General features: G+C 51.1%; 1 protein-coding gene across 3 annotated transcripts in view; it reads left to right on the plus strand.

Moving 5' to 3' along the window:
- CEND1 (cell cycle exit and neuronal differentiation 1) overlaps positions 1 to 13,687 on the plus strand; it is a 23,541-nt gene extending 9,854 nt beyond the window's left edge. For 2 of the 3 annotated variants that reach the window (XM_068148261.1, XM_068148262.1), the window contains exon 2: positions 5,364 to 13,687. In XM_068148261.1, the coding sequence (XP_068004362.1) occupies positions 5,541 to 5,933 (393 nt within the window). In that variant the 5' untranslated portion in view covers positions 5,364 to 5,540 and the 3' untranslated portion in view covers positions 5,934 to 13,687. Of the gene's footprint in view, positions 1 to 1,787; positions 1,967 to 5,363 lie in introns of those variants that run through there. The other variant, XM_068148263.1, reaches the window with a different exon arrangement.
- The last annotated feature ends 2,763 nt before the right edge of the window (positions 13,688 to 16,450 follow it).

Raw genomic sequence — 16,450 nt, forward strand, 5'->3', positions numbered from 1 at the left:
GTCTGCCCCTTTCCCACCCCGCCTGCCCCTTTTTGCCCTCAAATCCCAGAGCACCTGGGCTTTATTGGAGTCTCCTCCCACCCCAGCTGTGGCCACTTGGCCCTCCCCACCCACTCCCCTATTTAATGCCTCCCAGGAAAGGCAGCAGCCCCAAGCTGAGCCCATCTGGGCTGGAGGATCCTCCTCTCATCTCTGGTGAGTGCCCCTGCTGCACACTGGGTGATGGTGGTGGTGACAACAAAGGCCGGGGGGCCTGGTGGCCCCCCGGCTAGCTAGGAAGACTCTTGATGGTAAATGTGACATCACTCAGAGCTGCTGAGCAGTGCACAGCCTGGAGCATGGGTTGGTGACTGATTCACAACCAGCTAAGAGTACCCAGAAGCTCTGGGCTCAATGGAGCTGTGCTGCTTTGGGGGGTCCAGGCAGAGCACTAGGACAGGGCATGCCAAATGGAACTCCCTGGAAAGATTTGTCTGGGAAACTTTTACTTAAGGTCCTGGATACTGCATCAGCCTCACCCATGGCAATAGCTTCAGTTTCACAGCTTTATCCATTCTTTAATATTAAACTCAGCTTTGGGGCTGCCCAATAACTGCATTTAGCCACCAAACATCTACCATGAGTCAGTTTGGAACTCAGACTGGCAGGGTGAGATTTACTGTTGGGTGAGTTAGGAAAGAAGAAATTGGCAATTCTCTTTGAGTTCTCTTTCTTCTGTCACAGTACAAAAGCTCTTCACAGAGAGAGTTTTTAGCCATTGGAATGTGCTGCCCAGGGAGGTGGTGGAGTCACCATCCCTGGAGGTGTTCAAGAGGGGATTGGATGTGGCACTTGGTGCCATGGTTTAATAGTCATGAGGTCTTGGGTGACAGGTTGTACTTGATGACCTCTGAGGTGCTTTCCAACCTGATTGATTCTATGATTAAAGGTTGGAAAGGACCTCCAGAGATCATCCAACCCCCATGGCAGAGCAGGATTACCCAGGGTAGTCTGCACAGGAATGCACCCAGGTGGGGTTCAAGTGTGTCCAGAGAAGGAGGTGCCACAACCTCTCTGGGCTCTGCACATCTGTGAGGGGTAGCTTCCCACCTCAGTGTTGCAAAGATTTTTTTCCCCTCCCAACTTGAGACAGTGGGGAGAAGGTGATGAGGCTTGGGGCTGGTTTCTGCAGAGAGAAGAGGACCTCCTAATGGTGGGATGTCACAGGGAAGCCAGCAATGACTCATCTCCCTTCGCTGCAGGACTGATGCAGCTCTCATCTGCGCAGGCAGGAGATGGATGAAGAGATGGTTGTTAATTTGCTGAGGGATGAGGCTGACAAGGTGCCCTTCAGGCAGCCAGGCAAAGCTGGTCCTTCCCTTAGCCCTGTTGCTTCAGCTGGGGCCAACTTGTTGCACCAGTGAGTCTGCACCCACCTTGAGAGCTGCAACCTCCAGAAGCAGCCCAGGAGGGGTGTGGGGTTTGCCTGCTGCTTCTTGCAGAGGTGTGGGTTTGGAGGGCTCTTCTTTTTCCCCTCCCTGATCATTGGTTTCATGATTTCTGCTTTCTCCTCCCAGCCTGGACAGGAGCTGGTTAGCTGCAGGCAGGTGAAAAGCTCCCTGCAAAGGCACAGGGTGAAACATCATGGGGGAGAGAGGGGGGTTGGAAAAAGGGAGGGAGTGAAGCACCAAAGCTTCCTCCCAAGTGCTGCTGCCTGTGTGGGAGGCAGAGAGGGAGCTGGGAGGGGGAGGGGTGGGTAGACAAGCAGAGACAGCAGCTGAGGAGAAGGGAGGAATAAATAGATGTGAGGAGCTCTGAAGAAGAAAGAAAAGTTGGAAAATCAGGCCATCAGAGGAAAATTTCTTGATGGAATGAGGGATGAGGAGGAGCCAAAGGGCTGGGGAAAAACTCTCAAGCACATGAGCAGCTTCTGAAGATGAGGAGAGCTCCTTGCTTTGCAGTCTGGGGGACGTGGAGGTACTTAAAGGTGAGCACACAGAATCAGAGAAACATCTTGGTTGGAAGAGACCTTTAAGATCATTGAGTCCAGCCGTGAACTCTAACAAGTCTGATGCTAAGCCATGTCCCTCAGCACCATATCCCTGCCTCTTTGAAACCCCTCCAGGGTTTGGGGATTCAGTCAGCTCCCTGAGCAGCCTGTTCCAGTGTTTGAGAACCCTTTCAGTCAAGAAGTTTCTTCATGCAACCTAATCCTCCCCTGGCACAACTTTGAGGTTGTGTTTCCTCTGTGTCTTTGGGACTGGGAATGGGAAGCAGAGTGAAAAGAAAGAAGGGATGGTGCCCAAAGTGGGGAGGCTGCCCTGGGGGGGAGCTGATAACCTTCAGAAGAGGGTTAAGCATTGTGGTGGGAGACAATGTGCTGCTGAGGGTGCTCTGGAGGAGTAGGGAGGGCAGCAGATGCCAACTAAGGCAGGGGCTCTGGTGTTGGTGCTGCAACTGCTGGGGGCAGAAAGGGAGTCTGAGCTTCTCAGAGGCAGAGTTTGCCAGCATCAGCTCAACCAAGCCAGAGAGGTTGGAGAGATGCTGGACAATTGTATCTGAAGGAGAATGTCAAGAGGCTGGGACCAGACTCGTGTCAGTGGTGACAAGGGGCAGAGGGCACCAAGTGGCAGGCAGGAGGTTGCCTCTGAAGCTGAGGAGAAAGTTCTTTGGGGTGAGGGTGCTGGAAGCCTGGAGCAGGCTGCCCAGAGAGGTTGTGGAGTGTCCTTGTGTGGAGAGCTTGCAACCCCCCCGGGCACTGTGCTGCTGGGCAGGCTGCTGTGGGTGCCCTGCTGGGGCAGGGGGCTGGGGCTGGCTGATCTTCAAAGGTCCCTTCCCACCCCACCATGCTGGTGTCTATTTCCAGTAACAGCAAACCACTGTCAGAAAATCCTTTCATGTGGACAGTTAAGAACTGCTGGTATTGATTTTGGGGCTTAGTGTGGTTTCTACATCATCTGAAAACCTTTCCTAATCTGCCTGAAGGGCTTGTTCTGCTTTTAGTGGAAACTCACTTAGACATCAACTACTTTTATAGAGCTGTTTGTAGCAGCACAGGGCATGGCCACAGGACAAAGCTCCACAGCACCTTGCAGGTGCTGAACAGAACCAGCTTTCCTGCTTCCAGCAGCCTGGGAGCCTCATCTGCTCAATGAGGGGTGTGAACCAGAGGATTTGGTCAAACCTGAGAGGCTCTTGGGGAGGTGGAGTGCCCATTTCTCAGCAGAAAGGTCAGTTTGCCCCCTCTGATTTATCCACCAGCTCTGTGGGCTGCTCAGAGCTTTCCTAGGGAGAGCAGCAGAAGCTGGGCTCATACCTAGAACAACATGCAGCCCAGATAATTGATATTAAAGTGATTAAGCAGGTAATTTATTATTCATGGCATGATGAAGCTGTCTTTCTGTGCTTACATTTCTAATCCTACTTCAGTCTTGGGCTCCACTCACTGTTTCATAGAATCACTGAAGGGTTTGGGTCAGAAAGGACCTTAAGGATCATCTAGTTCCACCCCCCCTGCCATGGGCAGGGACACCACCCACTAGATAAGGCTTCCAATAAGGTTGGAAAAGTCCTCAGAGGTCATCAAGTCCAGCCTGTCACCCAAGACCTCATGACTACTAACCCATGGCTTCAAGTGCCACTTCCAATCCCTTTTTGTAGCCCCCCCCCGTTAAGATACTGCTCTTTTCCAACCTTCAGGACTCTGTGGTTCCCAGAAAAGGCAGCAGCACAGATCACTGCTGCAACCCTGGGACCTTCTCCTTGCTGTCATTAAAGGAGTGATCTGCATTCTGAGCTGCTTTAGAAGAAACCTCTCTCTGTAGAGGTTGTTGGGTGTTCTTTTTGAGAAGCCTCTTGATGTCTAAATGCAGACAGCTCATAAGCTCATGTTTCACTTAGCAGGCAGAAAGCTCTTGGCTGGCTCCTGGCAGCGCTGGAGGTCAGCAGGGAGGTAATGAAGCAGGAGAGTCTGCTCTGACTGCCACCTCCTGGTTCAGTCATTATTTCCCAGGCTCAAGGCTGGTGGTGGTGCTGCACCAGCAGAGGTCTGATGGCAAGCTGCCCAGTGGCCCTCCCTCTCTCCCGTGCAGCCATGGGAGCTCCATCTCCAGCTCATCCTGCCCAGCATGGCTTGCTGGGCTGATGCTTTTGTTGTGTTTTTATAACCCCTTGAAGCCAACTTTCTTTGTTTGCTGGATTCCCTGGGTGTAGCCACTCTTTCATCAGCTCCCTGGGGAAAAGGGCTTCAGCTCATCACCTCCAGTGCATCTGACAGCCTCAGCTCTGGGAGCAAGGCTGGCTAACCACTGCAAGGAGACAGGAGTGAGATCTCTGTCACTGAGGTCCAGCTCTACAGTAAATTCGTGCCCTTGAGTCCATACCTTGGTTTGCACCAGCTGAGGGTCTGGCCCTTGCCTTGCTTCGATGTAGCTCCACCAGAAGTGCTGACAGCAATAATCCTTGTAGCTCTGATCACAGAATCCCAGCATGGTAGGGGTTGGAAGGGACCTCTGGAGATCATCCAGTCCAACCCCCACTGCTGCAGCAGGGCACCCACAGCACCTTGCCCAGCAGCACAATGCCCAGGGGGGCTGCAAGCTCTCCACACAAGGACACTTCACAGCCTCTCTGGGCAGCCTGCTCCAGGGCTCCAGCACCCTCACACCAAACAAGTTTATCTTTAGGTGGAACTTCCTGGCTTCTACTTTGTGTCTGTTGGCCCTCGTCCTAGCCTGATAGCTGTGGACTAATGCTGGCTTTCCCTCGTTACCCATCTGGATGGAGAAGGTCACACATTAACCACTCCCTAAACTTAACTGGGGAAAAATGCTGCAAAGAGGTGAGACAGGAGGTTGGAGGAGCTACTGATCTGCTTTCCCATGGAACACAAAGCTTTCTTTTGCTGCTGGGCACAGAGAGAAGTAAGGTTTATTTGGCTGGATGTAAGTGGATGGATGTGAATGGGTGGACATGTCCAGGATGGACTTGTCTAGATTGCACATGAAGCATAGCTGTGGCAGCTGTAGAGGACAGTCCAATTTGTCTGGTGTTCTGGCAGGTAGAGGCACTGTGGTAGATGCTTTGAATGTAACTCACAGTTCCTAAGAGCCAACAGTTCTCTAGTTTTGTGTTCTGGCCTCTCCCCCTTGCTTCCAGGTAGAATGGTGCTGGCTTGCTGTGGAATGTGCTGCCCAGGGAGGTGCTGGAGTCATCTTCACTGGAAGTCTTTGAAAAGAGACTGGCTGAGGCACTTAGTGCCATGGTTTAGTTGATTAGATGGTGCTAGGTGGTAGGTTGGCCTTGATCTCAAAGGTCTTTTCCAACCTGGTTGATTCTGCGTTCTGTCCTTTCACTCGCCTCTTGTCGCTCTGCTCCCCTTCCAGGTGCTGTATCATGCCCAGATAGGACACTGTCAGCCTTAAGAATCATCTCACGAGGACCACTCCAAGGGGTTGAGCTCAGGTGGTTCCTCTGCCTTCTCCAGCAGCCAGGCAAAGGAGAAGACCTGGGAATAGCCCCACGCTCGTGGTGCCTGGCCACAACCCTCGGCGCTCCCGGCGATGGATTCCAAAGGCAACGTCCGAAGCGGCAACAAACCTGACGCCAAGGCCCCCGGCTCTGGAAAGGCAGAAAAGCCCAACCCTGGGCCCACCACCAATGCAGACAAGAAGGAGACCCCCAAAGAGCAGCCAACTCCTGCCACCGCCACCAAGAAGACGGGAGGGGACGCCGCCGTCGCCAACAACCACAGCAACCTGAAGCCCGGCCCCGCCGCCGGCGAGACGCAAGAGGCCCCCGGGCAGTCCCCTGACTCTGACCACAAGGGAAACAGCTCGGAGGAGGCGGCAGGCAGCTTCTTCGACAACATGAAGCCCTTGCTCATCGTGGGAGGAGTGGCGGTGGCGGCGCTGGCGGTGATCGTGGGAGTCGCCTTCCTAGCCCGGAAAAAATGAAGACCCGAGACGGGGGGTGGGGAGGGGACGAGCTGAGACCCAACCCAGCTGTACAGCTCCTTTTGAGACAAATGCATGCAGAGCAGTTCTATACTTAACCTTATATCTATAGAGAGAGCGAGCTAGATAGGTCAACAACCAACACCAACTGCAACTCCAAGAGTCTTGTTCAAGACAGTGCCACTTTGGCCCAGTGTGGGTAACTCCATGCACTCAGTGTGTTCTTTCATGTGATATATCTTGGCTTACACCACTGTGGATAGATGACAGCTTCTCCTGACCAGTGTCAATGACGGTGTCCCCTCCCCTCCCCTGCTGTCCTTCCTTGGAGACACCCCCTCTCCCCCCCTCAACCTGCCCCTCTCTTGCAATCCCCTGTTTTCAAGTCCAAAGTGTTCTATGTCCCATCCAGAGTCCCATCCCCTCCCCCCCCCACTTTCCTACTTTGTGTTTTGGGTTCTGTTTGGTTTGGTTTGAAGTTGGGTTGTGGTGAAGGTGATGGAAGGGGAGGTGGAGCCTCTCGCTCAGACTCGGTTTGCCCATCATGGTGTTAGGCTGTATCCAGCACCCCCTGGGCAATGGCAGGCAAAAGGCAGCTCCCTGACCCAAACAGCAAAGTGTGGCCTCTGATCAGTGTCTCATGTACCTGCTGCTCATCAGCCCACCCTGAAAAACCCAACTGGCAGAACCTGGGCTGGCTGCAGCTGGAGGATGAGGCTGCAGCACGGTTGGGCTGAGCATGCAGCTTGGGACATCACATCAAGAAGAAATTCCTTACAGTGAGGGTGGAGAGACACTGGAACAGGTTGCCCTGGGAGGTTGTGGATGCCCCCTCCCTGGAGGTGTTCGAGGCCAGGTTGGACAGGGCCTTGAGCAGCCTGGTCTGGTGGAAGGTGTCCCTGCCCATGGTGGTGAGGTTGGAAGATGATGATCTTTAAGGTCCCTTCCAACACGAGCCATTTGATGACTCTATGAAGTCATTTCTCTGGCTGAGCTGCCACCTTGGGAGGTGAGCAGAGGGGCTGTGCTGTGACCAACAGCAGATAGCAGCAGCACATGGAGGTAGCTGCAGAAGTCCTGTGCAGAGCTCAGGCAGCAGCTGCCACCTGCTTGGTTTCTTGCAGGCTGGCAGCCTTCAGAATCCCATGGCTTGCTGAGGTCATATTGGGGGTATCTGGGAGATAGAGAGGCTTTGGTTTGGATCTAGTATTTCCTGAAGTTAGGCTGGGCTTTGCAGGGTGCTGTGGACTCAGCCCAAATGTCTTCAAGGTCAGCTGGACTCTTTCTGTTCATTTCTTTGCGATGTGCATCAGGCTTTCATCTGATTCAATGTTTTCCCCCCGCTGAAGGCTGTGGTCTCTTGGTACCTGAGGAAGTTGGAGGGGAAAAGGGAGATGTGAGCTGATTTTAGGGGCAGAGAGGACCTGGGACCTGCTTCATACCAGGGAAACCCTGTTCAAGGGGAGCCTGTCCTAAGGTGGGTTCTTACCTTCCTTCTATGACAGTCACAGGATTTTGGGACTTCTCCAAGCTTTGGAAATAGAAACAAATTCCCAGTCCCCAGGAACAGCCTGGTTTCCCTGGTGAGTACCTTGGCTCTGAAGCCAGATTTTGTGAGGGGGAGAAGGAAGCAGGCAATGAGAGAAGGTGCTTGGTGCATTGGCTGATGATGTTCTCCTAACCCAAGAGATGGGCAGATCTTGCTCTGCAAGATTCCATTGGGGCCACCCTTGCTGCTGTGCTACTACCAAAAAGCCTTGCAGTCAGGACCTTACATTTTGGGGTTTAAATGAGGTCAGAGCCTAGCTGAGGTCAGAGCCACAGAGACTCCACAGCTCAGCAGCAGTTGCAGCCTGTGGGCAAGGTTTGGGAGCGATGATGAGCAAGAGGTGGTGACAAAGCAAAGTTGAAGAGCTGTAGTCAGAGGTCTTTAGTTGAGCCTGGTTGTGTAGGTTAGGTGGGTGCAGGGCCAGAGGAAGCTGTGTGCTCCTCTTCCTTTGCAATGTCAGCTTCCAGCAAGGCTACTGGATAGGATGGTGGCTTTGTAGAACCGCATGGGGAGGTTCTACATTCTTCTCTTGGCTCACATCTCTCTGATTTACCTCCAAAGCTGGCCTGCTGGATGCACCCACCTTCCCCAAACAAAGTCTGGCTGTTCCTACAGTGAGCTTTGTCATCCTCTTTTCCCCAGGGTTTATAAAACACTCCCAGAGGTGCACAGCCCCTGGCAGTATCAGGTGGTGTCTTCTGAGGGACAGCAAGCTGCATGCAGCTGAAGTGTGATGTCTGTCTCTGCCAGCACAGAGACAGGGCTGAGCACACTGGTTTTTGGGAAGGAGTGCTGCAGCCCCAGGTGAGATCTTGGTGGCTTAAAGCACTCTCCATGTGATGTGGACATGTCTCCTGGTAGAAGTATGTCACAGCCTGGAGAACTTACTGGCTTTGAAGCAGTAGGGTCCATGGTGGGGTTTTTTTCTGGAGAACTGATTTCCCCTCAGCCTGTTTTGCAGGTGTTCAGAGGTTATTTCAGGGGGGAGTGGGAGAGTAAAGAAAGGTATTTGCAAAGCAGAGATGTGAGAGAACAGAGCTCAGAGGCAGCCCCAGCACAGCTCCCTTGCAGTGACTGCAGCAAGGGTGGCAAGAGGATATGGTGAGGCTGCTGTGCCTACAGAAAATGTCTGAGAGAGCTGCAAAGCCCCCAGACCCTGGACACATCCTCTTGCCATACTGGGGTGAGATCAGCTCCCCCCGAGACTGAGCATTCTGGTGTCCCACAAGAGAAGTTTGGGTGCACAAGCCAGACACAAACTGCAGTGCAGTCCTGCCAGGAACCTGCTCACCAGGACTTGGTAGCCTGTGCCCACTGGGAACAGAATAGCACGTCCAAGCTACTGGGGTTTGGATGTGGGGATGGCTGTTCCTGAGCTGCTCTTGCCTCAGATCTCTGGAGCACAAAGCTCTTGGCTGTAAGGAAATGTTGCTCCTGAGGGAGGGGAATTATCACTGATGCTTTGATGCCTGTTTGGATGAAGCAGGGTGGCGATTGTTAGGCAGTGGCTTCTGTTTTCAAGCGGGAAACCCATCTTCAACAGATGCTTCAGGAGTCCTGTCTGCCCTCCTCTCAGCCCTGGCATATGAGAATGGTGTTTTGGTGTTTTTTTAACAGATATGGCATCTGTCTGTTCTGCCCTGAGCAGCACAGAGAGATACAGGGGGAGTCAAAAAGAAACACTCGCTTCACCTGACTCTCCTGTTCCACTTTCTGAAGTGCTTTTATTTCCTTGGCTTAACCTCTGGTGACAGAAGAAGGAGGGGGGGAACCAGTTCACAGCCAACCCTTTCTGTCCCCACCCCCCAAACTCCTCCTGCCCTTCCAGCACTTTAAACCCAGGAATTTCAGCCAGGAACATAGCTCAGAGAAGGGACTGCAGCTCCCCAGCTGGCTATGTCACCACGCTGAACACGGTGTGTCCCATCCATAAAGGGGTTTGCCACTTGCTCTGATCACTTAATGCTGGTGTCTGCTGTCCAGATGTGCTACTTGGAACCCACCTCTTTGGCAGTTTGGTTTGGAAAACACTGTGTCTGTGTGTGTGTATACAAGACCCTGCCTTGAAGAATCTTCTGCACATGTATGTATACATCCCTAGATGTTTGTGTCCCTGCAGTCTGGGGAGGAAAGCTCAAGTCACCCCAGAGAAGACCTTTCATTCATCCCTCCCTCCTTGCACTCACACACAAAGTGTCCCTGATGTCTTTTATTTTTCTTGTTTTGGGGGTGCCATCCACCTTGTGCTGTGCAGCACCTCAATTCCTGGTTCCTCCTCAGTGCAAAGAATGTCTGGCCAGTGAACTGCTGAATGTATGATGTGTGCCCCTTGTGCTAGAAGCTCCAAATTACTGTTTCCCCCCACCCCAGATTAGTTGTGTGGGCTACTTGCTTTAAAATCAGGCACTTTTAGGTTCCACTGGACTGTGTGGTAGTAGCTTTTCCAAGTGTGGGTCTAGTGTTGAGTCAGGTAGCTCATGCATAGCTGCCACGCCAGCTGGGGCAACGCTCTTCAATCCTGCCATGCCAATGCCATCCTCTTAGCAAACACCTCCTGTTCTGCCTTAATGTGCCAGGCTGTGCAGTGGTTTCATTGGGAGGGAACCAAAAAAAGAGATGTCCCAGCGAGCAGCAGGCTGAGAAGAGCAAATTTCTCCTCTCTCAGAGTGGAGGTGAGATTGGAACCAAAGTTTGTTGAAGCAGAAGGCATTCAATGACTGAACTCGCTGTGCTAAATAAATAGTTGTCTTTTCTCCTACTGAGCACATGCTGTTATTTGCCTGATGTTGTTCTTTGTGTGGTCTTTGTGGTATGAAGTCCTCCTAGTGCTGTCTCCATGGGGAGAATGAAGTCATAGAATCACAGAACAGTAGGGGTCGGAAGGGACCTCTGGAGATCATCGAGCCCAGCCCCCTGGTCACCTAGGGCAGGCCATAATCCTCCCAGTGCTGTCTCCAGGGGGAGAATGAATGTGTGGGCATGGCATTTTGGGACATGGTGTAGTGCCCATGGTGGTCTTTGGCTGATAGTTGGACTCAATGGTCTTAGAGGTCTCTTTCCAACCTAAACAACTCTATGATTCTATGAGCTAAGCACTTCAGACCAGTCTGATTTCTTGTGCTTGGGATTTGAAGAGATCTAGATTGCTAGTTTACTCTTTTTGATGAAGTCTCTGAATCATAAATTTGCCAAAGTTGCTTTGAGATGTTATAGTTTACCCCTAAAACTCTGGAGCCAGTTCCCACCCCTCCCATCTCAACCTGGTTTGAAGGAGCCATAAGTTTCAGCTGAATGTAAAGATGTTGTTAGGCAATCTTGGGCAATGTAGAAGGTTTTTGCTGCTTCTAGCATGAAGAAGGATGAACTGGGTGATACTCCTGCTTGTCAGTGGTTGGACCTGATGATCTTAAAGGTCTTTTTCAACCAAAATGATTCTCTCATTCCTTTAGAGAGGTTGTGGAGTCTCCTTCTCTGGAGAGTTTCCAAAGCCACTTGTACATTGTGCTGCTGGGCAAGCTGCTGTGGGTGCTCTGCTTTAGCAGGGGGCTTTGGACTGGATGATCTCCAGAGGTCCCTTTCAACCCCCCACCCTGCTAGGATTCTGAGATTCCTCTTTCTACTGATCCAACATGCTATGGATAAGGCCCACTACTCCAAACTGTTCTGCAGGAGGATGCAAAGAAATCTGGAAGCCAAAGGACAATGCAGCAGCACTTCCAGGAAGGTAAAAACGCATTCTTGAAGGTGCTGTTCACCTCTTGGGCTCATGCTTGAAGCTCTGGGAAGCTGCTTACCCTGAAGCACTAATAGTTCCCTTATTGAGCAATTAAAAACGAGTTTGGCTCTGCTGAAGCAAAGTTTAAGGGTTGATCCATGGGCTACTGAAAATAAGGGGAATTTTCCCCTTCCCCATGCTCTGTTTAGGCCTTTCAGATCTTAATGGCACCAGGGATAGCTTTGCAGGTCATCATGAGATCATTTGAGAACTACAGAAACTTTCTTTAGTTCTGCTGAGCATGAAGAAAGCCTTCTCTGGTATTAACTGAGGCAGCCAGGCTTAGAGCCACAACAGCTTGTGGATAAGCAGCAACAGTGAGACTGAGGAAAAAAATAATCCTAGAGTTGATGAGAGATGATTTCTGCCTTAAAAATTCCCTTTCCTTTCCTGGGAATGCCACTTGTAGTTCAGAAATGGCTGAAGTGGCAAGTGCTTCTGCAGCCCTCCAGTTCCTGCAGCACCAAAACCACAGGCAAGAGACAGAGAGGTTCTCAAGCACTCAAGCAGCTGATGTCAGTGACCTGCACAGCGCTGAAGTCGATGACCTGCGGTCCTGCTGGCCCTGAAGAAGCAGCTCATGGCACAGGACCTTGCTGTAGCTCACTCTCATCCTCTGTTAGCTGCAGGCTTGAGGACAAAGGACTGCAAAGACTTTTTCTCTTTGAAAAGGAGGATGCTACCACCTGATGCAGGACCTGACTGGGCCTTGAAAATTCCTTCTGGTTCTACTAACAAGGCGATGGCCGAGACCTGTGAGTTGTGTGGCGGATCGGAACCAGGGTTCGGCTCTACCTTGTGCTGTGGTTCTGCTCCCTGCTCTGGACAAGGGGCTGTGGCTGGCTTGGGTACTCCTGCTCTTTGATGCTCTGTTCTTCAAATGAAATATTGTTTTAATAGTTATTTATTTATTTGCTGGGGGGAAAAAACCCTAGAAGCTGGGTTAAATAGTAGTTGGGATGTGTTACTCTTGTTGCTCCTGTTTCTCTTTCAGCCACACTCAGCTTGAAATCTTCTTTTTTTCTTTCATGTCTCACGATGCTAAGCTTCAAGAAGAGAGTTAGAGGTTCTTTCTATCTGTGCATGATGATTCTACAGCACCAAAACTCCCTGCAGGAAGAGAGGAATCTGAAGTCACCTCTGCAGCACTGTGTTGTATCTGTCCCTGGGCTTGCCACAGCAGCTCCAAGCAGTCCTGGGGCAATTTGCTAAGAATAAGGATGCCATGGAATTTGATCATGTTAAATTTCAAAACCCCAACCACCAAAGGGAACAATTTGGCTTTTCCTACGTTTTGAGCAGCCCTGGTGCCTTTTCCTGAGTCACTGGTTAGGACCACTTTGACTAAAAGGTACAATCTCCCCCCCCCCCCCCAACCCAACTCTTCCAGTGGTAGGTGCAGGTTGTTTAAGTATTTGTGGAGGAACTTACATTGTTGAAGGGAACTTGAGGGTCAGATTGCAAGGGATTTAATTTGAGTGGGTGTTTTTTTTGCTTTTGGTTTGTTTGGATTCTGTTACTTCTCCAGGGACTGATCCAAAGCTCCTCAGAGGCTGGAGGGGAAAGCTCAGATGCTGGCAGTGTTCGCTACCGAGAGCCACAAAGGTCTTTCCAGCGACACTCGGTGGGGTTTGAGTCAGCCCCTGGAGGTGTTCCCCAGCTGATAAGGAATTTGCAGAGTGCCACTTTCTTTTCTTTTCTTCTCCCCTCTCCAACCAGACCTGCTTGTCACTTAACACCCAGTGAAGTGTGCTCAAAGCACAGGGCTTGGCTTGGTTTTGCTTTCAGGACCAACAGTGCTGCCGAGACACATTTCTGGAGGGGAAATGGACACCCACCTTACCCACAGAGCCACAAAATTTTTCTTACCTCCTTGGATTTATAACCTTGTCTATGCTTCTATGGACACTTTGTACGGGCTGCAGCTCAAATCCTTCAAACCAGTCAAGGAGTTTTTTCCTTTCCCACATTGAGTATTCTCTTTCCTTTTGACTTTGAACAAAAAAAACACAAAAGAAAACAAAAATAAAAGCGTATAAATGCAATAATGCAGGTAGACTAGAAATACTAGATTGAAACAATTTAAAGTAGTTTAGCTTGTCCCATTTGTGACTGACAGTGTTGTACCACACCCAACGCTGTGTTTCCCCCCCCCCCTCTCCCCCCAGCCCATTCTGCCAGGCTTTCTCCGTCGCTGAATCTAGTATTAGCTTTGATGATTAACCCCCCCCGTTTGTGTGAGTGGGTGGGTGGGTGGAGGGGTTGGAAACGTGTGCTCTCTTCCACACATGTGTGTTCCTCGCCTCAGAAGCTGTGTGGCCACTTCCATGTGCTGTGAAAAACTGTAAATGATTGACCCCCCCCCCTCCCAAATACACCTGTAACTCTTGCCAGGAATTGTGAGAAATAAACTATATCTAGAGATCTATATATGTGCAGAGAGAGCTTGTGTAATTTCTCCTTGGTATGTGGGAGGGGTGGGGGGGAAGGGAGGAATTGAAAAGGGCTCTTCCCCCTCTTACTCTATGCTGGAGATCATGCCTCCTGCAGGCTTGGTACTGCAGTATCATCAAGGCTGGAAGAGACCTCAAAGATCATTGAGTCCAACCTGTCACCACAGACCTCATGGCACCAAGTGCCACGTCCAATCCCCTCTTGAACACCTCCAGGGATGGGGACTTCACCACCTCCCTGGGCAGCACATTCCAATGAAGAGCTTTCTCCTCACCCCCAGCCTGAACTTCCCCTGGCACAGCTTGAGACTGTGTCCTCTTGTTCTGGTGCTGGTTGCGTTTGCCAGGATCAGTGATCCCAGAGAGAACACTGTGAAATGCCAGTTTCTGCCCCCAAAACAGATTTCAGCCTGCCCAAGGAGAATGGGCAAAAGATGATGCACTTCAAGGGTCTCTTCCAACCTGATGCATTCTATGATTATTGTTGCTCCCACACAGGAGATGAGCTTCTCATCATTGCAAAGATGCTGAGGGATCTGGGGCATCTCTGTGAAGAGCAAAGGCTGAGAGCCCCAGGGCTGTTCAGCCTGCAGAAGAGCAGCCCCAGAGGGAATCTGAGCTCAGCAAGAGCTAAAGGACCTGTGGGAGGCAATATGTTGGGGCCAGACTCTTTTCAGGGGTGCCCAGGGACAGAAGTCAGAAGCCAGGAGGTTGCATCTGAAGCTGAGGAGAAAGTTGTTTGGTGTGAGGGTGCTGGAGCCCTGGAGCAGGCTGCCCAGAGAGGTTGCAGTGTTTCCTTCTCTGGAGAGCTTCCAAGCCCCCCTGGGCATTGTGCTGCTGGGCAAGCTGCTGTGGGTGCCCTGCTTTAGAAGGGTCTTGGACTTGGATGATCCCTAGAGGTCCCTTCCAGCCCCACCATCCTGTGTGATTCTGTGAGCAGAACAAAGACAGACTTATCCAGAGCTACAGAGGAAACCCCTTCTGATCCCAGCAACCCCCTGTCCTTCAGGCTGGTCCCAGGGCTTTAGCTGTTTGCTGTGACCTCTTCCCTGCTCCCATTCACTTGGTTTTGGTTTGAAGTTGGCCCAGGAACATCTGTCTCTCTTCAGAAAGAGCCAACCATCCCAGGAGCACCTGGCTGATGTCCATGCAGCCCCCTGAACATCAGCAAGAGCCAGGGATTCCTGGCTCTGTGAGAGGGGAGGTGGGTTTTGGCAGCACACACCACTACAAATGGATGCTGTCCCATTACACTAACCCCAAGCAGGGTCTCACAGAAGTCTGAAGCCTTTTGGAAGCTAATCTCTTTAGAAGTGAGCAGATAAATATTGTAACTCCTTGAGGTCAGGGGGAAGGAGCAGCCCAGCCTTTAACTACAAAAGAATTAATTAGCTGATTATAATTTTTTCCTGCAGAAATACAGCTGGGGCCCCAAGTTTTGGCTTGTTTAATATTCATAAGATCTGGAGAGCAAATAAATTCTTCTTTTTTTCTGTCTGAATCTTGAAGCTGAGAAGCTGGGACCCCCCTTCTGCCCCCAGTCAGAATGTGTGAAGTAGCACTGAATGTGTGAAGTAAGCAGCGTTGGGATAGGGAGGAACGGATGAACTGGATGGGTGGAGAAGGCAATGGCCCTGTCCAAGGCTATGAGGGAGCTGCTTGAAGGAGCTGCAGCTCTTCTTCAGCTCCTAGGCTGAAGAAACCAACTCTCTTCCCCAGAGAGCTTGGCCCCTCTCTTAACAGAAGAAGTTGTGCAGCTGTGAGTGGGAAGGGAGCAGGGATGGTGCCACTTGGCATGTCTTCCCTTAACCTGGGATCACAAACTGGCCTTCCTAGCTCAAGATGGAACAGTGCTGGGAAACAAGCTGGGGAATCTGACTCCCCTGTCTCCTCCCAACAAAAATTGTGTCTCTTTTCTCAGTGCCAAGGACAGCAGTGGTGCAGCTGTGGTGCCAAGAGAGAGAGCCAAGCTAGGAAGCAGCTCGGCTGAGGATCCCCTCCGCTCATCCATCCTTTCATCTCCTTCTTTCTTTCCCTCCATCTATTTATATTCTTACAGAAAATTTAGAAGTAGAGAAAAGCAGAGGCTGTGTTCACCATGACCTTTCACTATGTCTTGCTTTCCCCTGCTCCCTTCTGCTCCACTTGTCCATCAGCCACAGCAAATGACACGGTGCCAAATCGCTGCCCTTTAAGTGAGAAAAGCAGCAATTATGTCTTAACCAGACCAGCTTGGAAGAGGAAACATCTTTTGGTTTGTTTGTTTGGCTTTTTTTTTCCCCACCTTCAATCACTGTGAAATCCTCTAATGCTTTGTATTTTGGGCAGTCTAGGGAGGATGGGAGGAAGCGCTGGGTTAGGATTTGAGGCAGCAGTTTTATTCCTGCCCTTGGATTAAGAAGACAAGCACAAAGGATAAATGTGATGCTCTGTGACACAAAGGCTTAGGCTGCTGGATTGGCTTTAAGTCCCCACACAGCAGCTGAAATGAGTAGAGAAAGAGACACTTTGGGGTTGTTCTGGGTTTTAAAAAGTCATCTTCTGGTAGCTCTGCTTTGGAGGAGCAAAAGGAACTACATGAAAAGAGGTTGGAGTGAGGTGGGGGTCGGTGTCTTCTCCTTAGGTGATAGAATGAGAGGAATTAGCTTGGAATTGTGGCAGGGAAGGTTTATGTTGGGCATTAGAAAAAAATCTCTTTGCTGCAAGAGTGGTCAGGCACTGGAACAGGCTGCCCAGGGAG

Source organism: Melanerpes formicivorus, unplaced genomic scaffold, assembly GCF_026170545.1.
Source record: "Melanerpes formicivorus ecotype bairdi unplaced genomic scaffold, bMelFor1.0.p_v2 SCAF_16, whole genome shotgun sequence".
Classification (NCBI taxonomy): domain Eukaryota; kingdom Metazoa; phylum Chordata; class Aves; order Piciformes; family Picidae; genus Melanerpes; species Melanerpes formicivorus.